This window comes from Sarcophilus harrisii, chromosome 3, assembly GCF_902635505.1.
Source record: "Sarcophilus harrisii chromosome 3, mSarHar1.11, whole genome shotgun sequence".
Lineage (NCBI taxonomy): Eukaryota > Metazoa > Chordata > Mammalia > Dasyuromorphia > Dasyuridae > Sarcophilus > Sarcophilus harrisii.
In genome coordinates, this window is record NC_045428.1 from 159,572 (window position 1) to 177,871 (window position 18,300).

General features: G+C 58.8%; 2 protein-coding genes across 3 annotated transcripts in view; one reads left to right on the forward strand and one right to left on the reverse strand.

Moving 5' to 3' along the window:
- The window catches only part of RABEP1 (rabaptin, RAB GTPase binding effector protein 1), a 39,824-nt gene extending 34,033 nt beyond the window's left edge, over positions 1-5,791 (forward strand). Inside the window, exons 8-18 of the mRNA XM_031957330.1 lie at positions 51-176; positions 764-1,231; positions 1,856-1,960; positions 2,190-2,306; positions 2,515-2,613; positions 2,994-3,134; positions 3,226-3,415; positions 3,572-3,627; positions 3,748-3,846; positions 4,273-4,389; positions 4,639-5,791. Coding sequence (XP_031813190.1) covers positions 51-176; positions 764-1,231; positions 1,856-1,960; positions 2,190-2,306; positions 2,515-2,613; positions 2,994-3,134; positions 3,226-3,415; positions 3,572-3,627; positions 3,748-3,846; positions 4,273-4,389; positions 4,639-4,740 — 1,620 coding nt within the window. The 3' untranslated portion in view covers positions 4,741-5,791. The remainder of the gene's footprint in view (positions 1-50; positions 177-763; positions 1,232-1,855; positions 1,961-2,189; positions 2,307-2,514; positions 2,614-2,993; positions 3,135-3,225; positions 3,416-3,571; positions 3,628-3,747; positions 3,847-4,272; positions 4,390-4,638) is intronic.
- A 491-nt stretch (positions 5,792-6,282) lies between these two features.
- NUP88 (nucleoporin 88) lies at positions 6,283-18,263 on the reverse strand. Of its 2 annotated transcripts, none has more exons than XM_031957331.1 (17): positions 17,696-18,263; positions 16,167-16,336; positions 15,768-15,893; positions 12,571-12,657; positions 11,729-11,905; positions 9,617-9,803; positions 9,268-9,421; positions 8,517-8,615; positions 8,333-8,423; positions 8,098-8,199; positions 7,862-8,020; positions 7,545-7,670; positions 7,163-7,228; positions 6,996-7,076; positions 6,732-6,858; positions 6,534-6,652; positions 6,283-6,455 (listed from the first exon to the last, which is right to left on the reverse strand). In XM_031957331.1, exons 1-17 carry the CDS (start codon positions 18,155-18,157, stop codon positions 6,392-6,394), a joined length of 2,397 nt encoding a protein of 798 aa, XP_031813191.1. In that variant the 5' UTR covers positions 18,158-18,263; the 3' UTR covers positions 6,283-6,391. The 2 variants fall into 2 exon arrangements, with proteins under 2 accessions (XP_031813191.1, XP_031813192.1); XM_031957332.1 differs by lacking the exon at positions 17,696-18,263 and adding an exon at positions 17,512-17,629.
- Between the last annotated feature and the right edge of the window lie 37 nt (positions 18,264-18,300).

Sequence of the window (18,300 nt, forward strand, 5' to 3'; positions counted from 1 at the left end):
GGGGCTGGCCGAGGGAGCCGGGGCGCGGGCTGAGCTCTGGTTGGCTTCAGGAGGAAGATGAGCAGGAAAGAGTCAGCAAGAGGAAGGAGCCCGAGAAGACGGAGGCCGACGAGGAGGCCAGGGTCCCCGTGGTTTTTGCTCCAGTGCAGGACGAGGCCTGCCCCCACTTGGAGGAGGTAAAGGCCGGCACCCACCCTGGTCCTGCTCCAGGGTCATAGAGGGGGATAGAGATGGATACAGAGACAGAGATGAATAGGGAGACAGAGAAATGGATAAAGGGAGAGAGAGAAGGGAGGGAGGAGAGATGGGGGGACTGAAGTGGGACCCCAAATCACCACTGACTCCCTGGCTGTTCCAAGGGTCCGTTGCCCACTTCAGGGGTCCCCCCAGTCCCATTTCCTCCTCCTTCCATGCCCCCTCACCTCCAGTGCTTCCCCGGCCGAGTTCTGGGTTTCTGCCAGAGGTTGCCCCGGCCCTCAGCTTCATGCCTCTGAGGGCACGCGGTCTCCTCACCGCCATCACCACCAGTTGTCTCTGACAGTGATGCTCTGGACACCCTTTGACGGGGTACAAGGTGCCATGTGCCAGAGGCCGTCCCCCTTCTCGGGACATGACGCCGGCCCGGCTCCCTCGTCCTGCTCTGTCACCCGGGCCCAGGTGAATCCTGGTGCCAGCCGGCCGGCGGACACCGTGCCACTCTCGGCCTTGGCCTGGGGCTTGTGCAGTTGGGAAAGGGGTTCCATTGGCGCTTTTGGGTTTTCAGGAGCATCTGGATAGCGCCCACGGCTCGGTCCACTCGCTGGATGCCGACCTGCTGCTGCCGTCGGGCGATCCCTTCAGCAAAGCAGACGGTGACGTGTTCAAGGATGGCCTTCGCAGGGCGCAGTCCACAGACAGCCTGGGAACCTCGGGGTCCTTGCAGTCCAAAACCCTGGGCTACAACAACAAGGCCAAGTCGGCCGGGAACCTGGATGAGTCCGACTTTGGCCCGCTGGTGGGAGCCGACTCTGTGAGCGAGAACTTCGACACGGCCTCACTGGGGTCCCTGCAGATGCCCAGTGGCTTTATGTTGACCAAAGATCAGGAAAAGGCCATCAAGGCCATGACTCCTGAGCAGGAGGAGACCGCTTCCCTCCTTTCCAGCGTGACCCAGGGGGTGGAGAGCGCCTACGTCTCTCCCAGCGGCTACCGCCTGGTCAGTGAGACTGAGTGGAATCTGCTGCAGAAGGAGGTGAGTAGTCTCTTGGGCTCGGGAGCGTGATCAGCGAGCCTCGGCCATCATGGACTGTCCTGAGGCCGGGTTGAGGGTCCCTGGGTGGTCCCCTACACTACACTAGTCGGGCCGAATTCTCTCAGGGTTCTACGAGCACCTTCCCTAGCTCGGCCTCCCCCAGGGTCTGAAGAGAGAGTGGGAGCGCCCCTGAGAACGCAGGGAACCCTCTCTTCAGCTCTTCCTTCCAAAGCTGCCCCACAGATGGGGGAAAGTAGCCTCCTCATGACTTTTTAAGGGGCTGCTAAGGTGGGAGGGTACCCAGCCAGCTGGGCCTACGGGGAAGGCTCTTCAGCTCCTGCTCCCCTGTGAGGAGACCGCCTGCCTGCCTGCCCTGCTTCCAGACTGTGGGGAGGCCCAGAGCCCAGCGGCTTCTGGTCCCATCCAGCGTCTGCGTCTCTGTGGCAACATCGGGACAGTCGGGCCACGGCTTCTTCCCATCGCTCTCTGTTAGCGTTTCCTGGCTCACAAATTGCTGGTGGTTTTCCTTGAAGAATTAGGGCGAGGGTCTCCCTGAGGTGCATCTTGGCTTTGGGGCCCTTTCCCCTGGTCCCCTGCCTTTGATGCGGCGGTCGTGGTCCTTAGGTGCAGAATGCTGGGAACAAGCTTGGCCGGCGCTGTGACATGTGTTCCAACTACGAGAAGCAGCTCCAGGGCATCCAGTCCCAGGAGGCAGAGACCCGAGACCAGGTGAGCGCCTCCAAAGCCACCACGAGGGGCATCCTTGCCCAACTGGCTCGAGGCAGCAAGCACAGGGGCTGGGTATTTATTAAGCACCTACTGTGCGCTCTAGGCACGGTAGCCCCCTTTCTTAGAGCCCACAAGTGCCCCACTCCCACTAGAGCTAAAGCCCACGAGCTCCCCCTCCCCCAAAGCCTGCAAGTGGCCCGGCTGGAGCCTCCCCTGCCACCCGCCACAGGTGAAGAAGCTCCAGGGGATGCTCAGGCAGGTGAATGACCAGCTGGAGAAGACGGCGAAGGACAAGCAGGACCTGGAAGAGATGATGAGGCAGAGCGCCGAGGAGTCGGGCCAGCAGGTGTGTGGCCTACGGCCTCCCCTGGGGTCTGGGGGCTTCGGGGGCCTTCCAGAGAGTCTGGGGGCCTCCAGGCCACACAGGGAGGAGGCCGGCCTTGCTCCGCCCTGCTGGTCCTGCTGGGTGGAGGGGGCGAGAAGCGGTCCCTACATGGACCAGGGAGTCTGGCCAGAGGAGAGGCCCTGAGGCCGTGGGTCTATCCTTGCCCCAGATCTCAGCCCTGGCGCTGCAGACCCGCGCCTCGGAGCTGGCGCTGAGCGAGCTTCAGCAAGCCTTCTCGCAGGCCCAGAGGAACGCCCAAGAGCAGATGGTAATTGGGGTCTCCTGCCTGGGGTGTGGGGGCAGGCCTGGGCCCGTCGCCTGCTGCCTCAGTTTCCTCAGGGTTGGGACAGGGATCAGAGAGGTACCATGTGCCATGTGCCATGCTGGCCACGGTGCCTGTAGGGACACTCTCCTCTCCCCCTTCCGGCTTTGCCCATTTTGCCTTCCCAGATGGCCTTGATTTTCAAGCTCCACCCCGGCCCAGCCCACTGGGCGCCATCTGTGGGGACCTCCTTGGCTTTTGACCAGGCTTTGGGGGCTTTGCCTCCCAGACCCCTACTCCCCAGACGCGGCTCCAGTCCCATGGGAGGAGGGGGGGGGGCAGAAGGGGACAGAGCCCGGTGTCTGAGGGCGCATTCTCGTTCCCAGGGCGTACTCATGCAGTCGCGGGAGCAGGTCTCAGAGGAGCTGGCCCGGCTGCAGAAGGAGAACGAGAGCTTGCAGGGGAAGCACGGCCTTCACCTGGCTTTGCAGCAGGCCGAGGACTTTGTCCTCCCAGAGGCCGCCGAGGTAACAGGGGTGACCGCCCGAGGCAGTGGGGGAGGCTCCTGAACCTCCGCCCGGCCCCTCCCGCCTAAGCCCAGCCCTCCCCTCGGAGCAGGAGCTACGGGAGCTGGTGCTGAGGTATCGCGAGAGCATGGTGAGCGCACGGACCGCGGCCGACCACGCGGAGGAGAAGCTCAAGGCCGAGATCCTCTTCCTGAAGGAGCAGATCCAGGCCGAGCAGTGTCTGAAGGAGAACCTGGAGGAGACGCTGCAGCTGGAGATCGAGACCTGCAAGGAGGAGATCGGTACGGGGATGGGGCGTGGGAGGGGGCGGCGTAGGGGAGAGGGGGGAAGTGGAGGGAGGGAGAAGTGGGGGAAAGTGGAGGGAAGGGGAATTGGGGGAAGGTGGGGCGGGGAGGAGCCTGGACCACCAGCCAAACTGCCCCACAATGCCCTTCCAGCGTCCATCTCTAGCCTGAAAGCCGAGCTGGAAAGACTGAAAGCTGACAAGGAGCAGGTGGGTGCTTCTTGGGGAGGGGGCTGCTGCTGGGCGGCCCTGCTTTGTTGAGGGGGGGGGGGAGCTTGTGGCCACCCTGGGGTCTTGCTCCTCACGCTCTTCCCTCCCACCCTCCCCCAGTTGGAATCGGGCCTCCGAGAGCGGACGGAGCAGCTGGAGAGCCTGCGGCAGGCCGAGATGACGTTGGAGGAACAGCTCAAGAGGGAGACAGCAGCCAAGGTGGCTGGGGCCGGCCCTGGGGTGGTCCCCTGACTCTCCTCCGACCACTGCCCGCCACCATCTCCTTGTGCCGGCCTGCAGCCTTCCTCTCTCTGGCCTCAGTTTCCTCATCTCTAGGATGGGCTGACAGCCGGTGGCGGCTCCTTTAGGGGCCCTGTTGTGGCCCTCTCCCTATCCTGTTGGCATCACCCTAAAGGGCCTTATGGGGCGGACTCTTGACCGGCCAGTCCCAGCACAGGCTTAGGGCAGACCCAGTGCTGAGGAAGACCTGTAGGGGCTGCCCCCTTTCCCAGGGGAGGTCTGCCCCTTGGGGGCCCGATCCGAGAGGTGGATCCTTACTGTGTTCTCTGGGGGCTCCCTACAGTGGCCCTAGTTCGTTTGGGGGCCCCTGGCAGAGAACCCCCTCTGACCCCGAGTCTTTTGCAGACCAACGTGGAGCAGCTGATGTTTGAAGAGAAGAACAAAGCCCAGCGTCTGCAGACCGAGCTGGACGTTAGCGAGCAGGTGCAGAGAGACTTTGTCAAACTGTCGCAGACGCTGCAGGTGAGGGCCCGTCCCGAGCTCCCGAGTGGGGGGGCCCAGAAGGGAGGGGTCCAGGCCTCTTCCTGACCCTGTGGGTGGGGAATCCCTTCCTGAGCTCTCCCTGGCCTTTGCTGGGTCCTTGCACACAAAGGATCTCGGGGGGAAGCTGGACAGCTGGGGGCAGGGAGGAAATCCAGCTCAGAGTCTCCCCTGGGGTGTGGCGCCTCCCCATCCTCCACCACTGACCACCCATCCCCACTGGTCCCCCAGGTCCAGCTCGAGCGGATCCGGCAGGCAGACTCCTTGGAGAGAATCCGGGCCATCCTGAATGACACAAAACTGACGGACATTAACCAGCTCCCCGAGACATGACGGCCCGCGCCACGGACACCCAGACTTCACTTGGGGTTTTTAACTCATCTTTATAGCGATGTTAATTATTATTTAACTCTTAACGGAAGGATCTGAAGAGAACAGGGAAGGAGCAAAGACTTTGTTGTGCCAGCCGGGCAGGAAAGGACGTCTTCACGGGAGCTTGGTGGCCCTCCCGCGCTTGGCGTCCGGCTTCCCCTGTGGGGCCCTGACCATTCCCCGAAGCGGTCCGGGGCTTTTGGAACTATACTGACGGTCCCGAGGAGGACGGCCTGACGGCAGCACCCCTCACTTTCTGCTGGGCCGGGGCCGGTCCGCGACAGTGTTTGGCTAGGAGATGGGGTGGGTCTGCCGTAGGAATATTTTATATTAAAATACGACTTGGCGAGCAGGTGGTTGGATGGCGAGGGCAGCGCCAGGCCAGTACAAAGCCGCTGTCTTGCCCGGGGGCCCGAGCTCCCACCAACTTCCCCACGTGAACCCGCTTAGGTCAGCGTGGAAGTGTGGCTCCGGGAATGCACAGAGGTGGGAGAAAAGCACAAACACGTGACCTGGAAGCCCTCGTCCACCCAGAGCCGCCTCCTCAGGAGGACCGCCATCCGTGGTGGCCAGCCTCCCTCCCCCCCTCGACTTTGCCATCTCGAAGACTGAATGTGCCCGGACCCTGCCTGGGGAAAACGGCCGGCTGTTTGTTAATTTCTGGAGGGCTTTTTTGGTAGCTTTAGAGTGATAGCTACATTAATTGGGGGCAAGCCCTGCCCTGGAGGAAGCGTCCCACTGAGGCCCCTGGAGTGCCCTTGAAAGCCTTGGGAGGCTGCAGATGGATCCAAAGGGAAGGGATGGAGAGGTCCCTGGCATCCGTTCTGACAGCCGAAGCAGCCCCCCTTTCCCCATTCTGTACCCCCACTCCCCAGAGACAGAGTAGCGGCCAAGCGCGCCGTCAGTGTCTTGTGCGATTGTGGCTGTCAATCAACTGTAACCATTGTTAACTGTACTGAAGGTGTGTTCTGAAGCGTGTGCGCATTAAAAACAAAAGCTGCTGCCCACTGGGGCCCTGTGGTCAGTGTGTGTGTGCAGAGACACCCCTGCTGGGGCCGTGAGATCAGTGTGGGCACAGGGAGGGCCCTGTGTGTCAAGTCTGGGTTAGTTTCCTGGAGGCCTCAGAATCAGTCTGAGTCAGGACAAGCAAAAGTCCTTGGTCGTTAGGGGGAGAAGTGAAGGGGATGAAGGGGGAGGGGAGCCACTAAAACCAGCTCTTCACCAACCAACCTCCTTTCTCCTCATGCTCCTCCAAAGTGACTCTGGCTTGTCTCGCTCCACCCCCTAATCCCTCCCACAGTTCTCTGTATACACTAAAAGCTCCAGCCAGCACCGCGGGAAGGGTCATTTTTCCAAGTATATGCGAATAGAGTACGGACCAATCAGTAATTAGCCTTAAAGTGCTCAGTTCTGATTCCAGTGCACATGTTCAGAGTTTCAGCCCTTTACCCGTGAGTGTAGGGAGGCCCCTCCCTCCTCGCTCCCTCAGTGCCCACTCCTGCCTTCATTATAAAAAGTATTTATTTGCTATTTCTTATTACAAAACCAAATGAGTGGAGCCCCCCACCCTCCCTCCGGCTCCGGGCAGGGCAGTGCGGTGGGCAGCGCTGGGTCAGAAGTTCACGTGGTTCCGGATGTCATTAATCTGCTTCACCATCTCCCGGATGTGCTCGCCCCTGAAAAGCCAGCGGGTGAGGCTCCCGCCCAGGCTGCGACCCCGGCCCCGCCCCCCGGGGACAGGGCCCTTCACTCACTCTTCCTTCAGCACGGTCCGGATGCACTTGCGCTGGTAGGCGCTGAGCGTGATGGTGGGCTTCTGCGGGCTCGTGCCCCTCTCCATCTTCCTCTGCTGGTAATCCTTCTTCATGGTGACCTGGGCGGGCACAGCCTGGTTCGGGCCGGCCCCCAGGCCCCGCCCGCCCCTCGGGCCCTCCCAGCCGCCCGCCCCTCACCTGCTTGATGGCGTTGCCCAGGTGCCGCAGCTGGTCCGGAATCAGCTGGAGCTCCTTCTTCATCTCCCGCTCGCTGTCCGAGAGCACGGGGAGCTGCGAGTGGAAGCTACGCAGCAGCTGCTTCATCCTTCCTCGGAAAGAAGTGCCAGGCTTGCCTCGGCGGGGAGGCCCCGCCCCCAGCCCGCCCGCCCCCGAGGTCCCGCCCCCAGCCCGCCCGCCCCCGAGGTCCCGCCCCCAACTGCCCGCCCCTGGCGCCCGCCCCACCTGTTCATGAGGTCCTCCTGGCGCTCCTTGGCCTCCTCGTACTTGTCGGCCAGACGCTCGGCCGTCTCCCGGAGGCTCTTCCTGGGGAGGGACGGGAAGGAGGCCGCTGGGCGCGCGCACCCCCCCCCCCGGCCTGGGGCCCGGCCCCCCCTCGGCCCCGCCCTCACCTCTCCTCGCGGCAGTAGCTGAGGTCTTCCAGCTGCTTCTTCTTCTGGCTACACAACAACTTCACCCTTTAAGAACGAGGCAAAGGTAACCGGGGGCCGTGACTCCCCTCCCCGGGGCAGTGCCCCCCCCTCCCGGTCGTGGCTCCCCTCCCCCGGGCAGTGCCCCTCCCCCCCTCCCGGTCGTGACTCCCCTCCCCGGGCAGTGCCCCTCCCCCCCTCCCGGTCGTGACTCCCCTCCCCGGGGCGGGTGCCCTCCCCCTCCCGGTCGGTGACTCCCTCCCGGGCGGTGCCCCTCCCCTCCCGGTCGGGGCCCCCCTCCCCGGGCAGGTGCCCCTCCCCCTCCCGGTCGTGACTCCCTCCCCGGGCAGTGCCCCCCTCCCACCTGCGCTGGATCTCCTCCTTGGCCAGGTCCTGCTTCAGGATGTACTCATCCCGGAACACCTGGGTGGCGCGGCTGAGCAGCTGCAGGCACTCTTCGGGAGGGGGCGCCACGTCCTTGTCCGAGGATCTTGGAGGGGGAAGTGGGGGAGCCCATTAGGCCCCTCCTTCCAACCGGCTCGCGGTGGGGAGAGCCCCGGAGTTCAGTGGCGGGGCCGCCTCGGGCTCTCCTAAGGGCAGACCCCCCCCGTTCCCGGGGCACCGGCGCCTGCCCCCTGCCCCCTGCCCCGACCCTGCCCGCGGCCCCCCTTGGCGCCGTACTTGAGGAACACGGGGTTGGCGGCGCTGCGCTGCAGGGTGCTCCGGATGTGTTTCTCAAAGGAGTCCTGGGTTTCCGCCAAAATGCGCAGGGGAGACTGGGCCACGCCGATGTCCTCACGGGCGCACAGCAGAGGCGGGGAGGTGGGGTGCACTGTGCTCCTGCCGGGGAGGACGGGACACGGTCGGTGTAGATGCCGCATTCGGGGTCTCCGGGCCCTCCCAGGGCAGATACTCACAGCAGAGGCCGGGTCAGGCACTCGTAGGTGTTGGTGACGCACACCATGGTGGGCCCCAGGACGTCAGACACGATCCAGAAGCCTCGGATGGGCGCCGGCCGCCTGGGGAGACAGCTCGCGCTTGTTACCTACCCACGATGGGGTCTGACCCGCCCGGGCCCTTGCCCGCGGGGACCCCTCCCTGGGTCCTTGCCCCGCCCGGGCCCTTGCCCGCGGGGACCCCTTCAGCACCTACCTGCACGGCAGGGGCTTGGTGCAGAGGATGTGCTCCACGAAGCACTTCTGCTCGGCGGCCAGTTCCTGCAAACTGTCTTTGTCTTCCTCATCTGCCAAGAGACAAGCGGTGTCCAGGGGCCCGCCTCCCCTTGACGGCAGTGTGCGGGGGCTCCCTCCCACATGGCTGTCCTTGCAGAACTCACCCGAGCCAAGGAACTTGTGAAGTTTGTGGATCCAGGTCAGCCCCACGCTGTGGACACCAGCCTCGTGGGTGCAGTGGTACCGGGAAGGACATTTGGGGTCTGCAGGGGGAGGGGAGGGGCTCCTGAGGCAGAAGGTCCACAAGGGCCCCCTCGAGCGTGTGGGAGCAGTCCTTCCCCCCATCTCCTTCCCCCCCCCCAACATCCACCCACACTCCTCCCCGATTAGAGTCAGAAGTGGAGGGCTCCCAGCTCAGGATCCTCAACCACGTAGCCCCCTCCCCCACCACCACTCCCCTTTCCTCATCCCAAAGTGGGCACCGGCGCCCACCCCACCCTCTCAGCTACCCCTGACACGGTAGGGGCGGGCAAGAGCTGGAAGCATCTCTTTGGGTTCCCTCTGACCGCCCTCGAGCCACAGCTGGGCCCTGAGTGACCCCATTATGGATTCAGTAACTCCACACCAGATTCTCTGATCTCCCTAAATGCCCCAAGTTCTGCCGGACGTCCAGTGTGTCCAGGACTCCTTCCCCCCCTTCCCCCACCCCCACAATCCAATATGGCGCCAAGGCCCACCAATTCCGCCTCCATGTGTCTCCCCAACACGGCCCCTCTGCTCCTCAAACCCTAACCCCCAACCTCCATGCACCCCCTGGGACCGCAACCTCCAATGGCTCTACGGCCTTGAGGGTCCCATACAAAAAACCAGTTGGCATTCGGAGCCCTTCCTCCTGGCCTTTGGGGGGCCCCTCACCTCTGTGCAGCTTAATGGGGCAGGAGAAGTCGGCCTCGAAGGGGTCATCTTCCTCCTCCCCGGAGGCCAGCTTCAGGGCCAGTTCCAGCTCCACACACTCAAACACGTAGAGGGAAGGGATGAGGTCGGCCCGTGAGTCCCAGGACTTCTCCGACTATGGAGGGCACAAGCGCGCGTCCTCAGGGGGACCGGGGCCCAGATCCCCCCATTATTCAAGAAATTCCCTAAGCCCCTCAGAAGGGGCCTTTATTTCCATGTGGCCCCCCCACCCCGGGGTCCCTGACCCATCCCTGCTGTGACCCAAGAATGCCACATGTGGAGGGCCAGCCCTGCCCTCAAGGGCACTCACGTGCTGCTCGTCCTCCTCCTCCCCCTCGAGTACCACGCAGTGGTACAGCATGCCCGACTCAGTGGCGATGACCAGGATGTTGGGCACACAGGGCAGGCAGAGGATGGCGCAGGCGTCGTAGCCATAGTTGTCCTCGGCGGCCGGGTGCATGGGCAGGGGACCCAAGAGCTTTCCCAGGGTCCCAAGGCTGAGGAAACAAAAGCGGGCCGTGGGGATGGTCGCCCTCGGGGCATCTCCAGGACCTCAGCAGGCCGGGACCCAATGACCTGGCGTTCACCTGTCTTTCCAGCCGGACTGCCCCATCTTTCCAGGCCTCTGTACCCGCAACTGAGAACAGTCCTTGGGCACGGGGCCAGGCACACAGTAGGCATTTCACAAAAGTCTGAACTAAACTAGCCATCATCCGACGTACCCACGCTATTCCTTTGCCCTCGATCCAAGAATATGGGGTTCAGGGTCCCCCTCTGCGACGCTGGGGGCGCGTTCCCCAGTCTCCTCAGAAATCTCACCTCTACCCCCCCACCCCCTAACCCTCAGTGTTTCTGTCAGGGAGCTGTCCCTTGTACCAAAGAGAAACGCTCCAACCCGGCCAGACAAGGGCACTTCTCCTCAGGTTCCGCAGCGGGTCCCTAGGCCAGAGGGCCAAGGCGGAGTTGGGTGAGTGGGGGTTGCCAACGTCCCGGGATGCAGGGGTGACAGAGCTCTGAGCCCTTCAGGGCACCCGCTGGGCAAGCTGCCCCGCTGGGGCTCAGTCTGTCAGCTAGGGCTCGGGGGCACCCCCTCGGACACCCATACGCCCCAATGATAAGCATCAACGAAGCTCAACTGTGCAAAGCACCTTCCTTGTGACTCTTACAACCACAGCCACTGTTCCCACTTTACAGATGAGGAAACGGAGGGAGGCACCAGGGGGAGCCGAGTCTTCCGGTCCCCTGTGACAGCACGGTGCAGTCGAGAGGATCCGAGTTCCGATCCGGTCTCAGGGACACGAGGCAAGTCATTCCAATGTGCTCCTCTGTCAGACGAGCTGGGGAAGGTGACCCAAAGGGGTCCCAGAGTCCAGCGTGCCTCAGACCGTTGAGGGACGCACCTGCCTGTCCCCAGCCCCATCCCGTGGCGGCCCCCTCAGAAACGGTCACAAAAGGGCAGTCATCTTGGACAAGATGTGATGGATCCTGGTAAAAAATGGAGTGAAAGCGCTTCCGTGCACTCAGCTCCTCAGGTCTCTTGGAGGCTGACGGCCCTCGGGGATGGTCTGGGGGCCGCATCCCACCGGCCCTGCTGCAGCGTGTCCCAATCTGCCACCATCACGCACCCCAGCTTGGGCAGCCGTGTCCTCGGGAGGGGGCGCCCCTCCAATTTCCCTTTCTCAGACACCGCAGAGAGAGCTGCCGTATGATCATGGGACAAAGGTCCTTGGGCCACAGGTCAGTTCGGTGGCCCTCCGGGCATAGTCCCAAGTTGCATTCCAGTTCTCCACAATGGCCGGCTCCGTTCCCAGCCCCACCAACAGTCAGTTTGGCCACTCCTTAGTCCCCATTGTCGGCCGCTTGTGCACTTCCCAGACCTTGCCTGAGACCTCCTGGTCAGCACCAGGGGAGTGGGATCCCCTTTCTGCAGTCAGTCGACTCTCAGGATTCATGACTCGACGCTTTTATCTCATTTTATCAATCCCTTTGTTTTCACTCGGTGTCAGCAACTTCAATCTTTCTAGTAAAAGATCAGTCCTGGGCAGCGATGGGAGCCTAACTTCCTACTCTCCATGGGTTCAATGACCCCTGCATCTCTGACCTTTGCACTACCCAGTCGCCAGTGGGGGAACCACAGAAGGTAGTAGGCTGGCAGGGACACTGGGCAAGTGGATGCTCAACCCACAGCCTTCTTCCCTGCCCTCTACGCCAGTTCCTTGGTGCAGATGGCCATGCTTCAAAGCCCGGAAAGCGGGTCCCATCTGTAACCTTTCCAGTCCTTCCCCATCCTGTCTGCCTCCTCCTGGCGCTCTCCGGGAGTTCCACGCGCTTCCTCGGCCGGTATCTCCCCACCCCCGTCTTTTTCGGGTAAGGTTCCCTGGTGGACCTCCGGCCTCCCCCGAGGGAGGCCAGCCCAGCTTACCTTTGCATCAGACTCACATAGGTAAGGAAGGTCTCCCCGTTCTCGTACAGGATGTACAGTGGGTAAGCCAGCACCTCCTCCTGGCTACGCTGCCCAAAGACGTTTTTGGGCACTGTGGCCAGAGGCCCGAAGTCAAAGGCGACAGCCGTCTCCCCGAGGGATGCCGTGTACGCCCTCCTGGAAGGAGGACAGACAAAAGAGAGCATCTCAGGGAGAGACCGTGGGGCCGGGCGGGTTCTGAGGCCAAGGAGACAAGCAAGGGGCCGTTCAGAGCAGGGACGAGGGCCTGACGACAGCAGGGAGCCACTGGGGTTTACCAAGGAGGGGTGGGACATAGTCCACCATGAGCTTTAGGCCCTCAGCCAGACCTACTCAGCCCCAAGGAAGGGCTGGACCCAAGGACCCACAGGGGGTATAAGAGTGGAGCCTCAGTCTCCTCACCAGTAAAATGGGGCAGGCCTCAAGGGTCTAAAAGGGGAGAGAGAGTTCTTTTGACAGGTATTATCTCATTCAAAGTTCTCTCTAAGGACATCCTCCTCCCTCCCCCCCACCAACGGACAGCAGTCAGCCTCCACTGAACTCCTCCAGTCTTTGGCCCCCTGAGCCCAGCCACACAAAAGGAACTGGGGTCTCGGCCCTTGGGATCACTAGTTGTCCTGTGGGGTTAAGGCGGTGATGTGAATCTGTCACACTCGAGACTCAGACCCCAGACCTGGGGGCCCCTCAGGCTCCTACCCAAAAGACAAGAATAAGCCTGGGAAGGCGGCTGATGGTTCCCCTTACTCTGGCCAGGGGTCCTGATGTAGACATTCATAGTTGGTGCCCCCCCTCCCCAGACTCACCCTTTGTTAAGGATCAAACTTTCCTCCTCAGCATCAGACAGGGGGATCACCTTCACTGGGATCTGGGGCTCTCGCAGACAATAGATTCTGGAAGTGAGGGCCCAAGGGGAGAAAACCAAGCACTTAATAATGCAAACTTAAGATCCCACACTCCTTCTGGCACTCCATCGTCTCCCAATGTCTTCCAGTCTAGCCAATTCCCCCAGCCCAGTCTTCTGTCCAGCTTTGGTCCAACAGCGTTCCATGCTAGCCAAGGTGTCCAAGGTGCCCAGTGCAGTCTAGAGCCAGAAGGGCTAGAAAGATGGGTTGGGGATGGGGAACCTCCCTTCTGTGCCCTTTACCTGCAGTCACTTGCCCACACCTCGGAGACCAGGACTTTGGACAAACAAAGTGATCTCCACCCCTAGGAGTCCCTTCTCTCCTTACCTTCTCTACTGGGATCTCTTCCATCCCCTAAAAACAGACTCAGGCCCATCCAAGCCTTTTTAAAAAAAAATAAGAAATCCCTAATCTCTTCCACGCATGAAAAGTAGCCTCTTTCCTTTCACAATGAAACTCAAATTTGCAAAAACTGCATAGAAATTTTGTCCCCCCACTAGCATCAGTTCTATTCCCTCTTGCATCATTCCCTCTTCCATTATGACAATAAAAAGAAATCGAATAGTTCAGGACATGCAGCATTCTTCGCCATCACCTCCACACTGGCAAAGCTGGGAAGGACAAGACAATGTGTCATCCCTCCTCCTTGGCCAGACTCAAAGGCTACTGAATACCTGGTGGCCAGCCTGAAGTTTTCCTGGTCCTACATCTTTCAACACTCCCAAGTTTCATCCTGGCTCCTTATGTCTCTGGGTGATCACTGTCCTCCATAAGCTCTCTCCCCCATCCCTCTCCAGAGTGACTCTAACCTTAGTACTTCAGGGAAATCTTCTTGGCAGTTCAACAGAGGATGAAGAAAAGAGGGGAAAGACTGGAAGGAGGAATAATGGTCCAGATGACACCACAGTTGTGAGCCTAAAGGAGGAGGAGCATAGTGGGGCCCTTCCCAGCAGTTGGGAAGTCAGGGAGAAGGAAATGTTTGGGGGCGGGGGGGGGGAAGGGAATGAGTTAAAAATGCTTCAGTTGACTGTCACTTTTCTATCCATGTCTTGTTTGTAGAAAATAGGATTTTAGCCAAGACTTGAAAGAATCCAGGAGGCAGAGATAATGAATCATACTCCAGGAATAGGGAAGAGCCGGTGAGAGAGATGGCCTGGAACGTAGGAAGAAAAGCCAGAAGTCCAGCATAACTGGCTCAAAGTGAATGTGTCAAGAAGTGAAGCCTAAGGAAACTGGAAAAGGAGGAAGGAGTGAGATTATGCAGGGCTTTGAAAGTCAGAGGATTTTAGGGTAAAGGTTATTTGATCCTGGAGTAAGGGAGTCAATGGAGGTTACTGAATAAAGGAAGGCAGACTCTCCCCCCCCCACCCCCCAACTACTAAGGTGACAGGAGCCTTCACCTACGAGATGCAGTACAAAGGTGAAATCGATTAAGAGATCCTCAGAGGAACTGACAAGAGATGCAGCAGGGGTGAAACTGACAGAAGATCCTGCAGAGGTGAAATCTATCAGAAATCTAGCAGTTGAATTGACAAGAGATGCTGCAGGGGTGAAAGTGACATACCTTGAAACCATTTTAGATATTGGGGGAGGGAAGAATTGAGAGAGATGATTCCAAGGGTGGTGAATCTGGGGACTGGGGGGCACGGAAGGGGGGGGGGCACTGAACAGTAATGGGGAAGGTAGTAGGGAGGAGCGTTTAAGGGGAGTTTGGGATGTCTGTTGGACATCAAGTTAAAGATATCTGAAAAGCAGCTGAAGATGCGATTAGAAGTCAGCAGAATTCACTTTTGTTGTTTTTTCTCTCTCAAAGATTATCCCCTTTTTTGATTTTTCTCTCCCAACATGATTCATGAAAAAAATGTCTATTTTAAAAAAGTTAATATACACATATCATCAGAAAAAAAATTGATTAAAAAAAAAAGTCAAAGCTGATGAGATCGCACCCAGTAGAGAGAAGAGAAGGTTAAGAGGCTTAGATCCAGTAAAGGAGTGATCCGAAGAGGATAAGAACCAAGAGAGCTTCAAGGAGGAAAAAATTACTGGTAGCAGCCTTCAAGGCCCCAGAAAAGTCAGGGACAATAAAGATCGCATCTGGGGATTAAAAGCTCATTGGAGAGAGCATCCTCCCAAAAAATAACAGCACAAAGGCTCCAGTGGAGAGCTCCAGGGCTCTATGCTCACTGCTGTGTGTGTGGTTTTTCACATTTTTATTAATGTCTTGGGCAAAGGTGTATGACCTGCAGACGACTCAAAGCCAGGAAGAGAGCTCTCACCCTGAAGAACAAATTAGGACTTTGGATCAACTCAAATACAAAGAAAGTTTCAGGAATAGTCTGGCCACATATGAACCCCTCTAACAAAGACCTGAAGAGGCCAGTGAAGGGCTCACAAAACCCTTGTCTGAGCCTCCCTGTGGTCTGGAGATGTCTCTGGCCAGTGAAGCATGAGCTCCAGGCTGGAAAATCTAGGGAACCCCATGGCCAGAGACTCCCAAGAAGCCTGTGCCCTTCTCCTCCGACAGGCTTGGTATAGGCCATGTGTAAGGCGAGCTCTAGCTCCTCCATATAGGAGATCCTCGCCTGCCAACCAATCTCTGAAGGCCTCACCCTCCCAGTTTCAGCTTCAGGGCTGGATCACAGGCACAGCAGCTTCCAATCTCCTTCCAAAGCTTTATCCACCTCCCTTCGAGTCAGACCCTCAGCCAGTCCTCTGAGGGCCCTCCCTGAAGGAGGGATCCAACTCTTCAAGGCTGATTCTTTCACTACCAGTAAAACCCAGAAACAAAGGAGCGTGAGGGTTAGGGGAAGGCCAGCTCATGCTTTGGCGAGGCAAATCCTGAATGCAAAGGCAACAGCAAGGAACATCGTATCATGGTTTGGTGAGAGGGAGGGAGGTTGCATGGACACAACCATCCTCTTCTCTCCTAACTCTTCTTATCTCCCAGACTCCTGGGAGGCTCAGAAATGCTCAGTTTTCCCATAGCCCCTGACCAGAGGTCTTCTGAAGGAAGCCCTTCTCTTCCCTTCCCTCTATAGCTGGGTCCTCCTGAGGAGACCCAAGTTGTGGCATTTTCAGCCATCAGGACCAGCCCTTACCGGATCACGTTGTCTGATGTCAGCAGTACCACATGGGGGTCGAGCACTTCACTTGGGTACCAGGCGGCGTGCTTCAAGCTCAAGGAAGGGGAGCTACTGAAGAACCTCTCAGCTATAGGAGTTGTGCTATAAGACAAGAAACATCATTGACCCTCCCAAAACAATAGGCCCCAAACTTTGCTTTTGACGGACATCCAAAGACAAGATATCAAACTTTAGAGAACAAAACATATCTGCTGTGATTAAATCACTAATTCTGCCAAAAACACAAGCAAAAACTTTCCCACCATCAACAAAACTGCCCCTGCCCACACACAGCCTACACAATCATGCCTTAAAACATTACCTACATGTGCCAGAACTGACCCAGATCAAAACCTGACGGAAGATCTAACTTACCTACAATTTACCGTTGATTTCCCACCTTCAAATTCAGAATTCTTCCCCCATCGTTTAGGCAGCTCCAAGACAGTGAGTCCCTTGGTTCCAATAAGTGCCACATGATGATGAGTTGGACTTAACAGGACTTGGTAGACTTCAAACAGGGGCGGATTTATACAAAGCAATCTCTGGAAATTAGAACAAGCTAGAATTAATGTTGATGGGGAAAGGTTAATTATTTGGAAATGGAGAAAAGCCCATATGTATGGTCCTAGTTGACTGGTATGCTTCTGGTATTTTAACCCTTTCTCCCAAGAAGAGTCAAGAGAAGGCAGAGAAGTTACTCTTAGTTCGTGCAAGACGAGGGCAAACCTCCTGTTGCAGGCCCAGAGTTCTCTTCTCTGTGTTCTCCCTCTTTCTTAGCCTTCTCTCCTCAACTTCTGACCTTGGCCAGTGAGGAGAGTGAGTTTTTTGTAGCAGGCCAGCAGGCAAGAAGCTTCTCCTCAATCACCCAAAGGAGTTAAGCCTATAATTAAGTAGGCATTTGCAATGGATTGGGACTGATCTATGTGACGAGAAGAAATATGGTTTAGGAAAAGCAGCAAAACAAGTACTATGATCTTGATGACTGTATAGAGAAGGGCCTCTGTGACCAAATCCCTTCCTCTCTAGACCTTATTCTCCTCAATAGTGTGGATTAAGAAGCGGGCCTCCAAAACTCTTAAATCAAATCTCCTATGGCAATGGGTTTTTTTAAAAACAAAAAAAAGTCTCAGATTCTCTCCCTCCAACCCCCAAACCATTATTAAATCAATTGTAGATATGAAATCATGGAAAACATCATCACGTTATTTATGTTGCAAGAAGCGAGAACTATCTCCGTTCAGCCTCCGTCAGTTCTTCCTTGGTAGTTTCCTGAGCCAGAATGGCTCCACCCACAAAGTATAGTGTCCCCATTTTTCCACATCTCCTCCAACCACTGGTGACTCGGGGAGTCCTGCCTGCTTAGCCTCTTAATCTCCATTAAGCCGGCCCATCGGAGGGCCAGGACCCTGGAAAGTCTTCCCACGGAAGCCCCGAAGTTCCTGGGTAGGGAGAGCCCACCTACAAGAAGCTGCCCCAGGCCGAGGGGCCACAGGCTGCTTTTCTGGGTGCCAAATTGTATGTGTGCGCGTGCAAAAGCCTGGGGCAGGGGAGAAAGCTCTGGGCTCCGACTTCCGATGGGGCCTCCAGCATTTCCTGGCTGTGTGACCTTGACCAGGTCACTTAACCTCGTCTGCCTCAGTTTTCCCATCTGCAAAATGAGCTGCCAGGAAAAACCCAAACCAGGTCACGGAGTCTGACGGACAGAAACAATCCCTACCAGAGAGGGTGGGAGGCTGGACAAGAAGGGCCTATGGAAGAGGTTTTCATGCAGGACCCCCAGCCCACAGCACATCCCGCGCAGGCGCACTCCAGCTCGAGTAACGGCCTAGTTCCTGCTAGCGCCTAGCAACAAACCCCGCCCGGCACTCTCCCGCGCAGGAGCAGTCCGGCACCGCCGTTACCTGGTAGCGACTCAGGGCGGGGCCCTCGCCTCCGCCTCCAATTACTCCTCCACCGCTGCCTCCGCCCCCTCCTCCACCGCTGCCTCCGCCTCCGACGCTGCTCCCGCCACCTCCGCTCCCGTCGCTAGGGGCGGGACCCGGGCCGCGCAAGCGCACTGCCAAGAAAGCGCCGGCTGCACCATCCCACAGGAAGAGTTCAGCACCGAGCCCAAAGAGAAGGTTCCGAGTAAGGGTAGGTGGGTTTGGCTGCTCGGCACCTGGCGCAGGAGGGCTCTGGTCCCGAAGGCCCTCTCGTAGCCGCACGAACACAACGTGCTGGGGTAACCACAGCCGCCACTGCTCGCCGTCTCCGCTGGCCTCCTCGGCCGCCGCCATCTTTCCCCGCGCTGCCCTACTGAGTCCCGCCCCCCATGCTATCCAACCAGCGCTCGCCATTCTCTGCTCCAGCCTATGAACGCCCATTCGCGTGCTCGTCCAATCGGCGCTCTCTCCTCTCTGTCCAATCAGTAACCTCCTCTCTTCTGCCCAATCAGAACCGGAGGCGACCAGGGCGGAGTCACTGCCTAACGCACAGCCTGGGTCGCTCACCAATCCGCAGCGTAGCT

Bases quoted from the DNA above. Each gene is read 5' to 3' on its own strand.
- NUP88 (XM_031957331.1), bottom strand. From the start codon at position 18,157: ATGGGCGTTCATAGGCTGGAGCAGAGAATGGCGAGCGCTGGTTGGATA. The intron at 9,804-11,728 runs GTAAGCTGGGCT...TTGTTTCCTCAG, and splicing joins TATGTGAGTCTGATGCAAAG to CCTTGGGACCCTGGGAAAGC. The intron at 8,424-8,516 runs GTGAGTTCTGCA...GTCTCTTGGCAG, and splicing joins TCACAAGTTCCTTGGCTCGG to ATGAGGAAGACAAAGACAGT.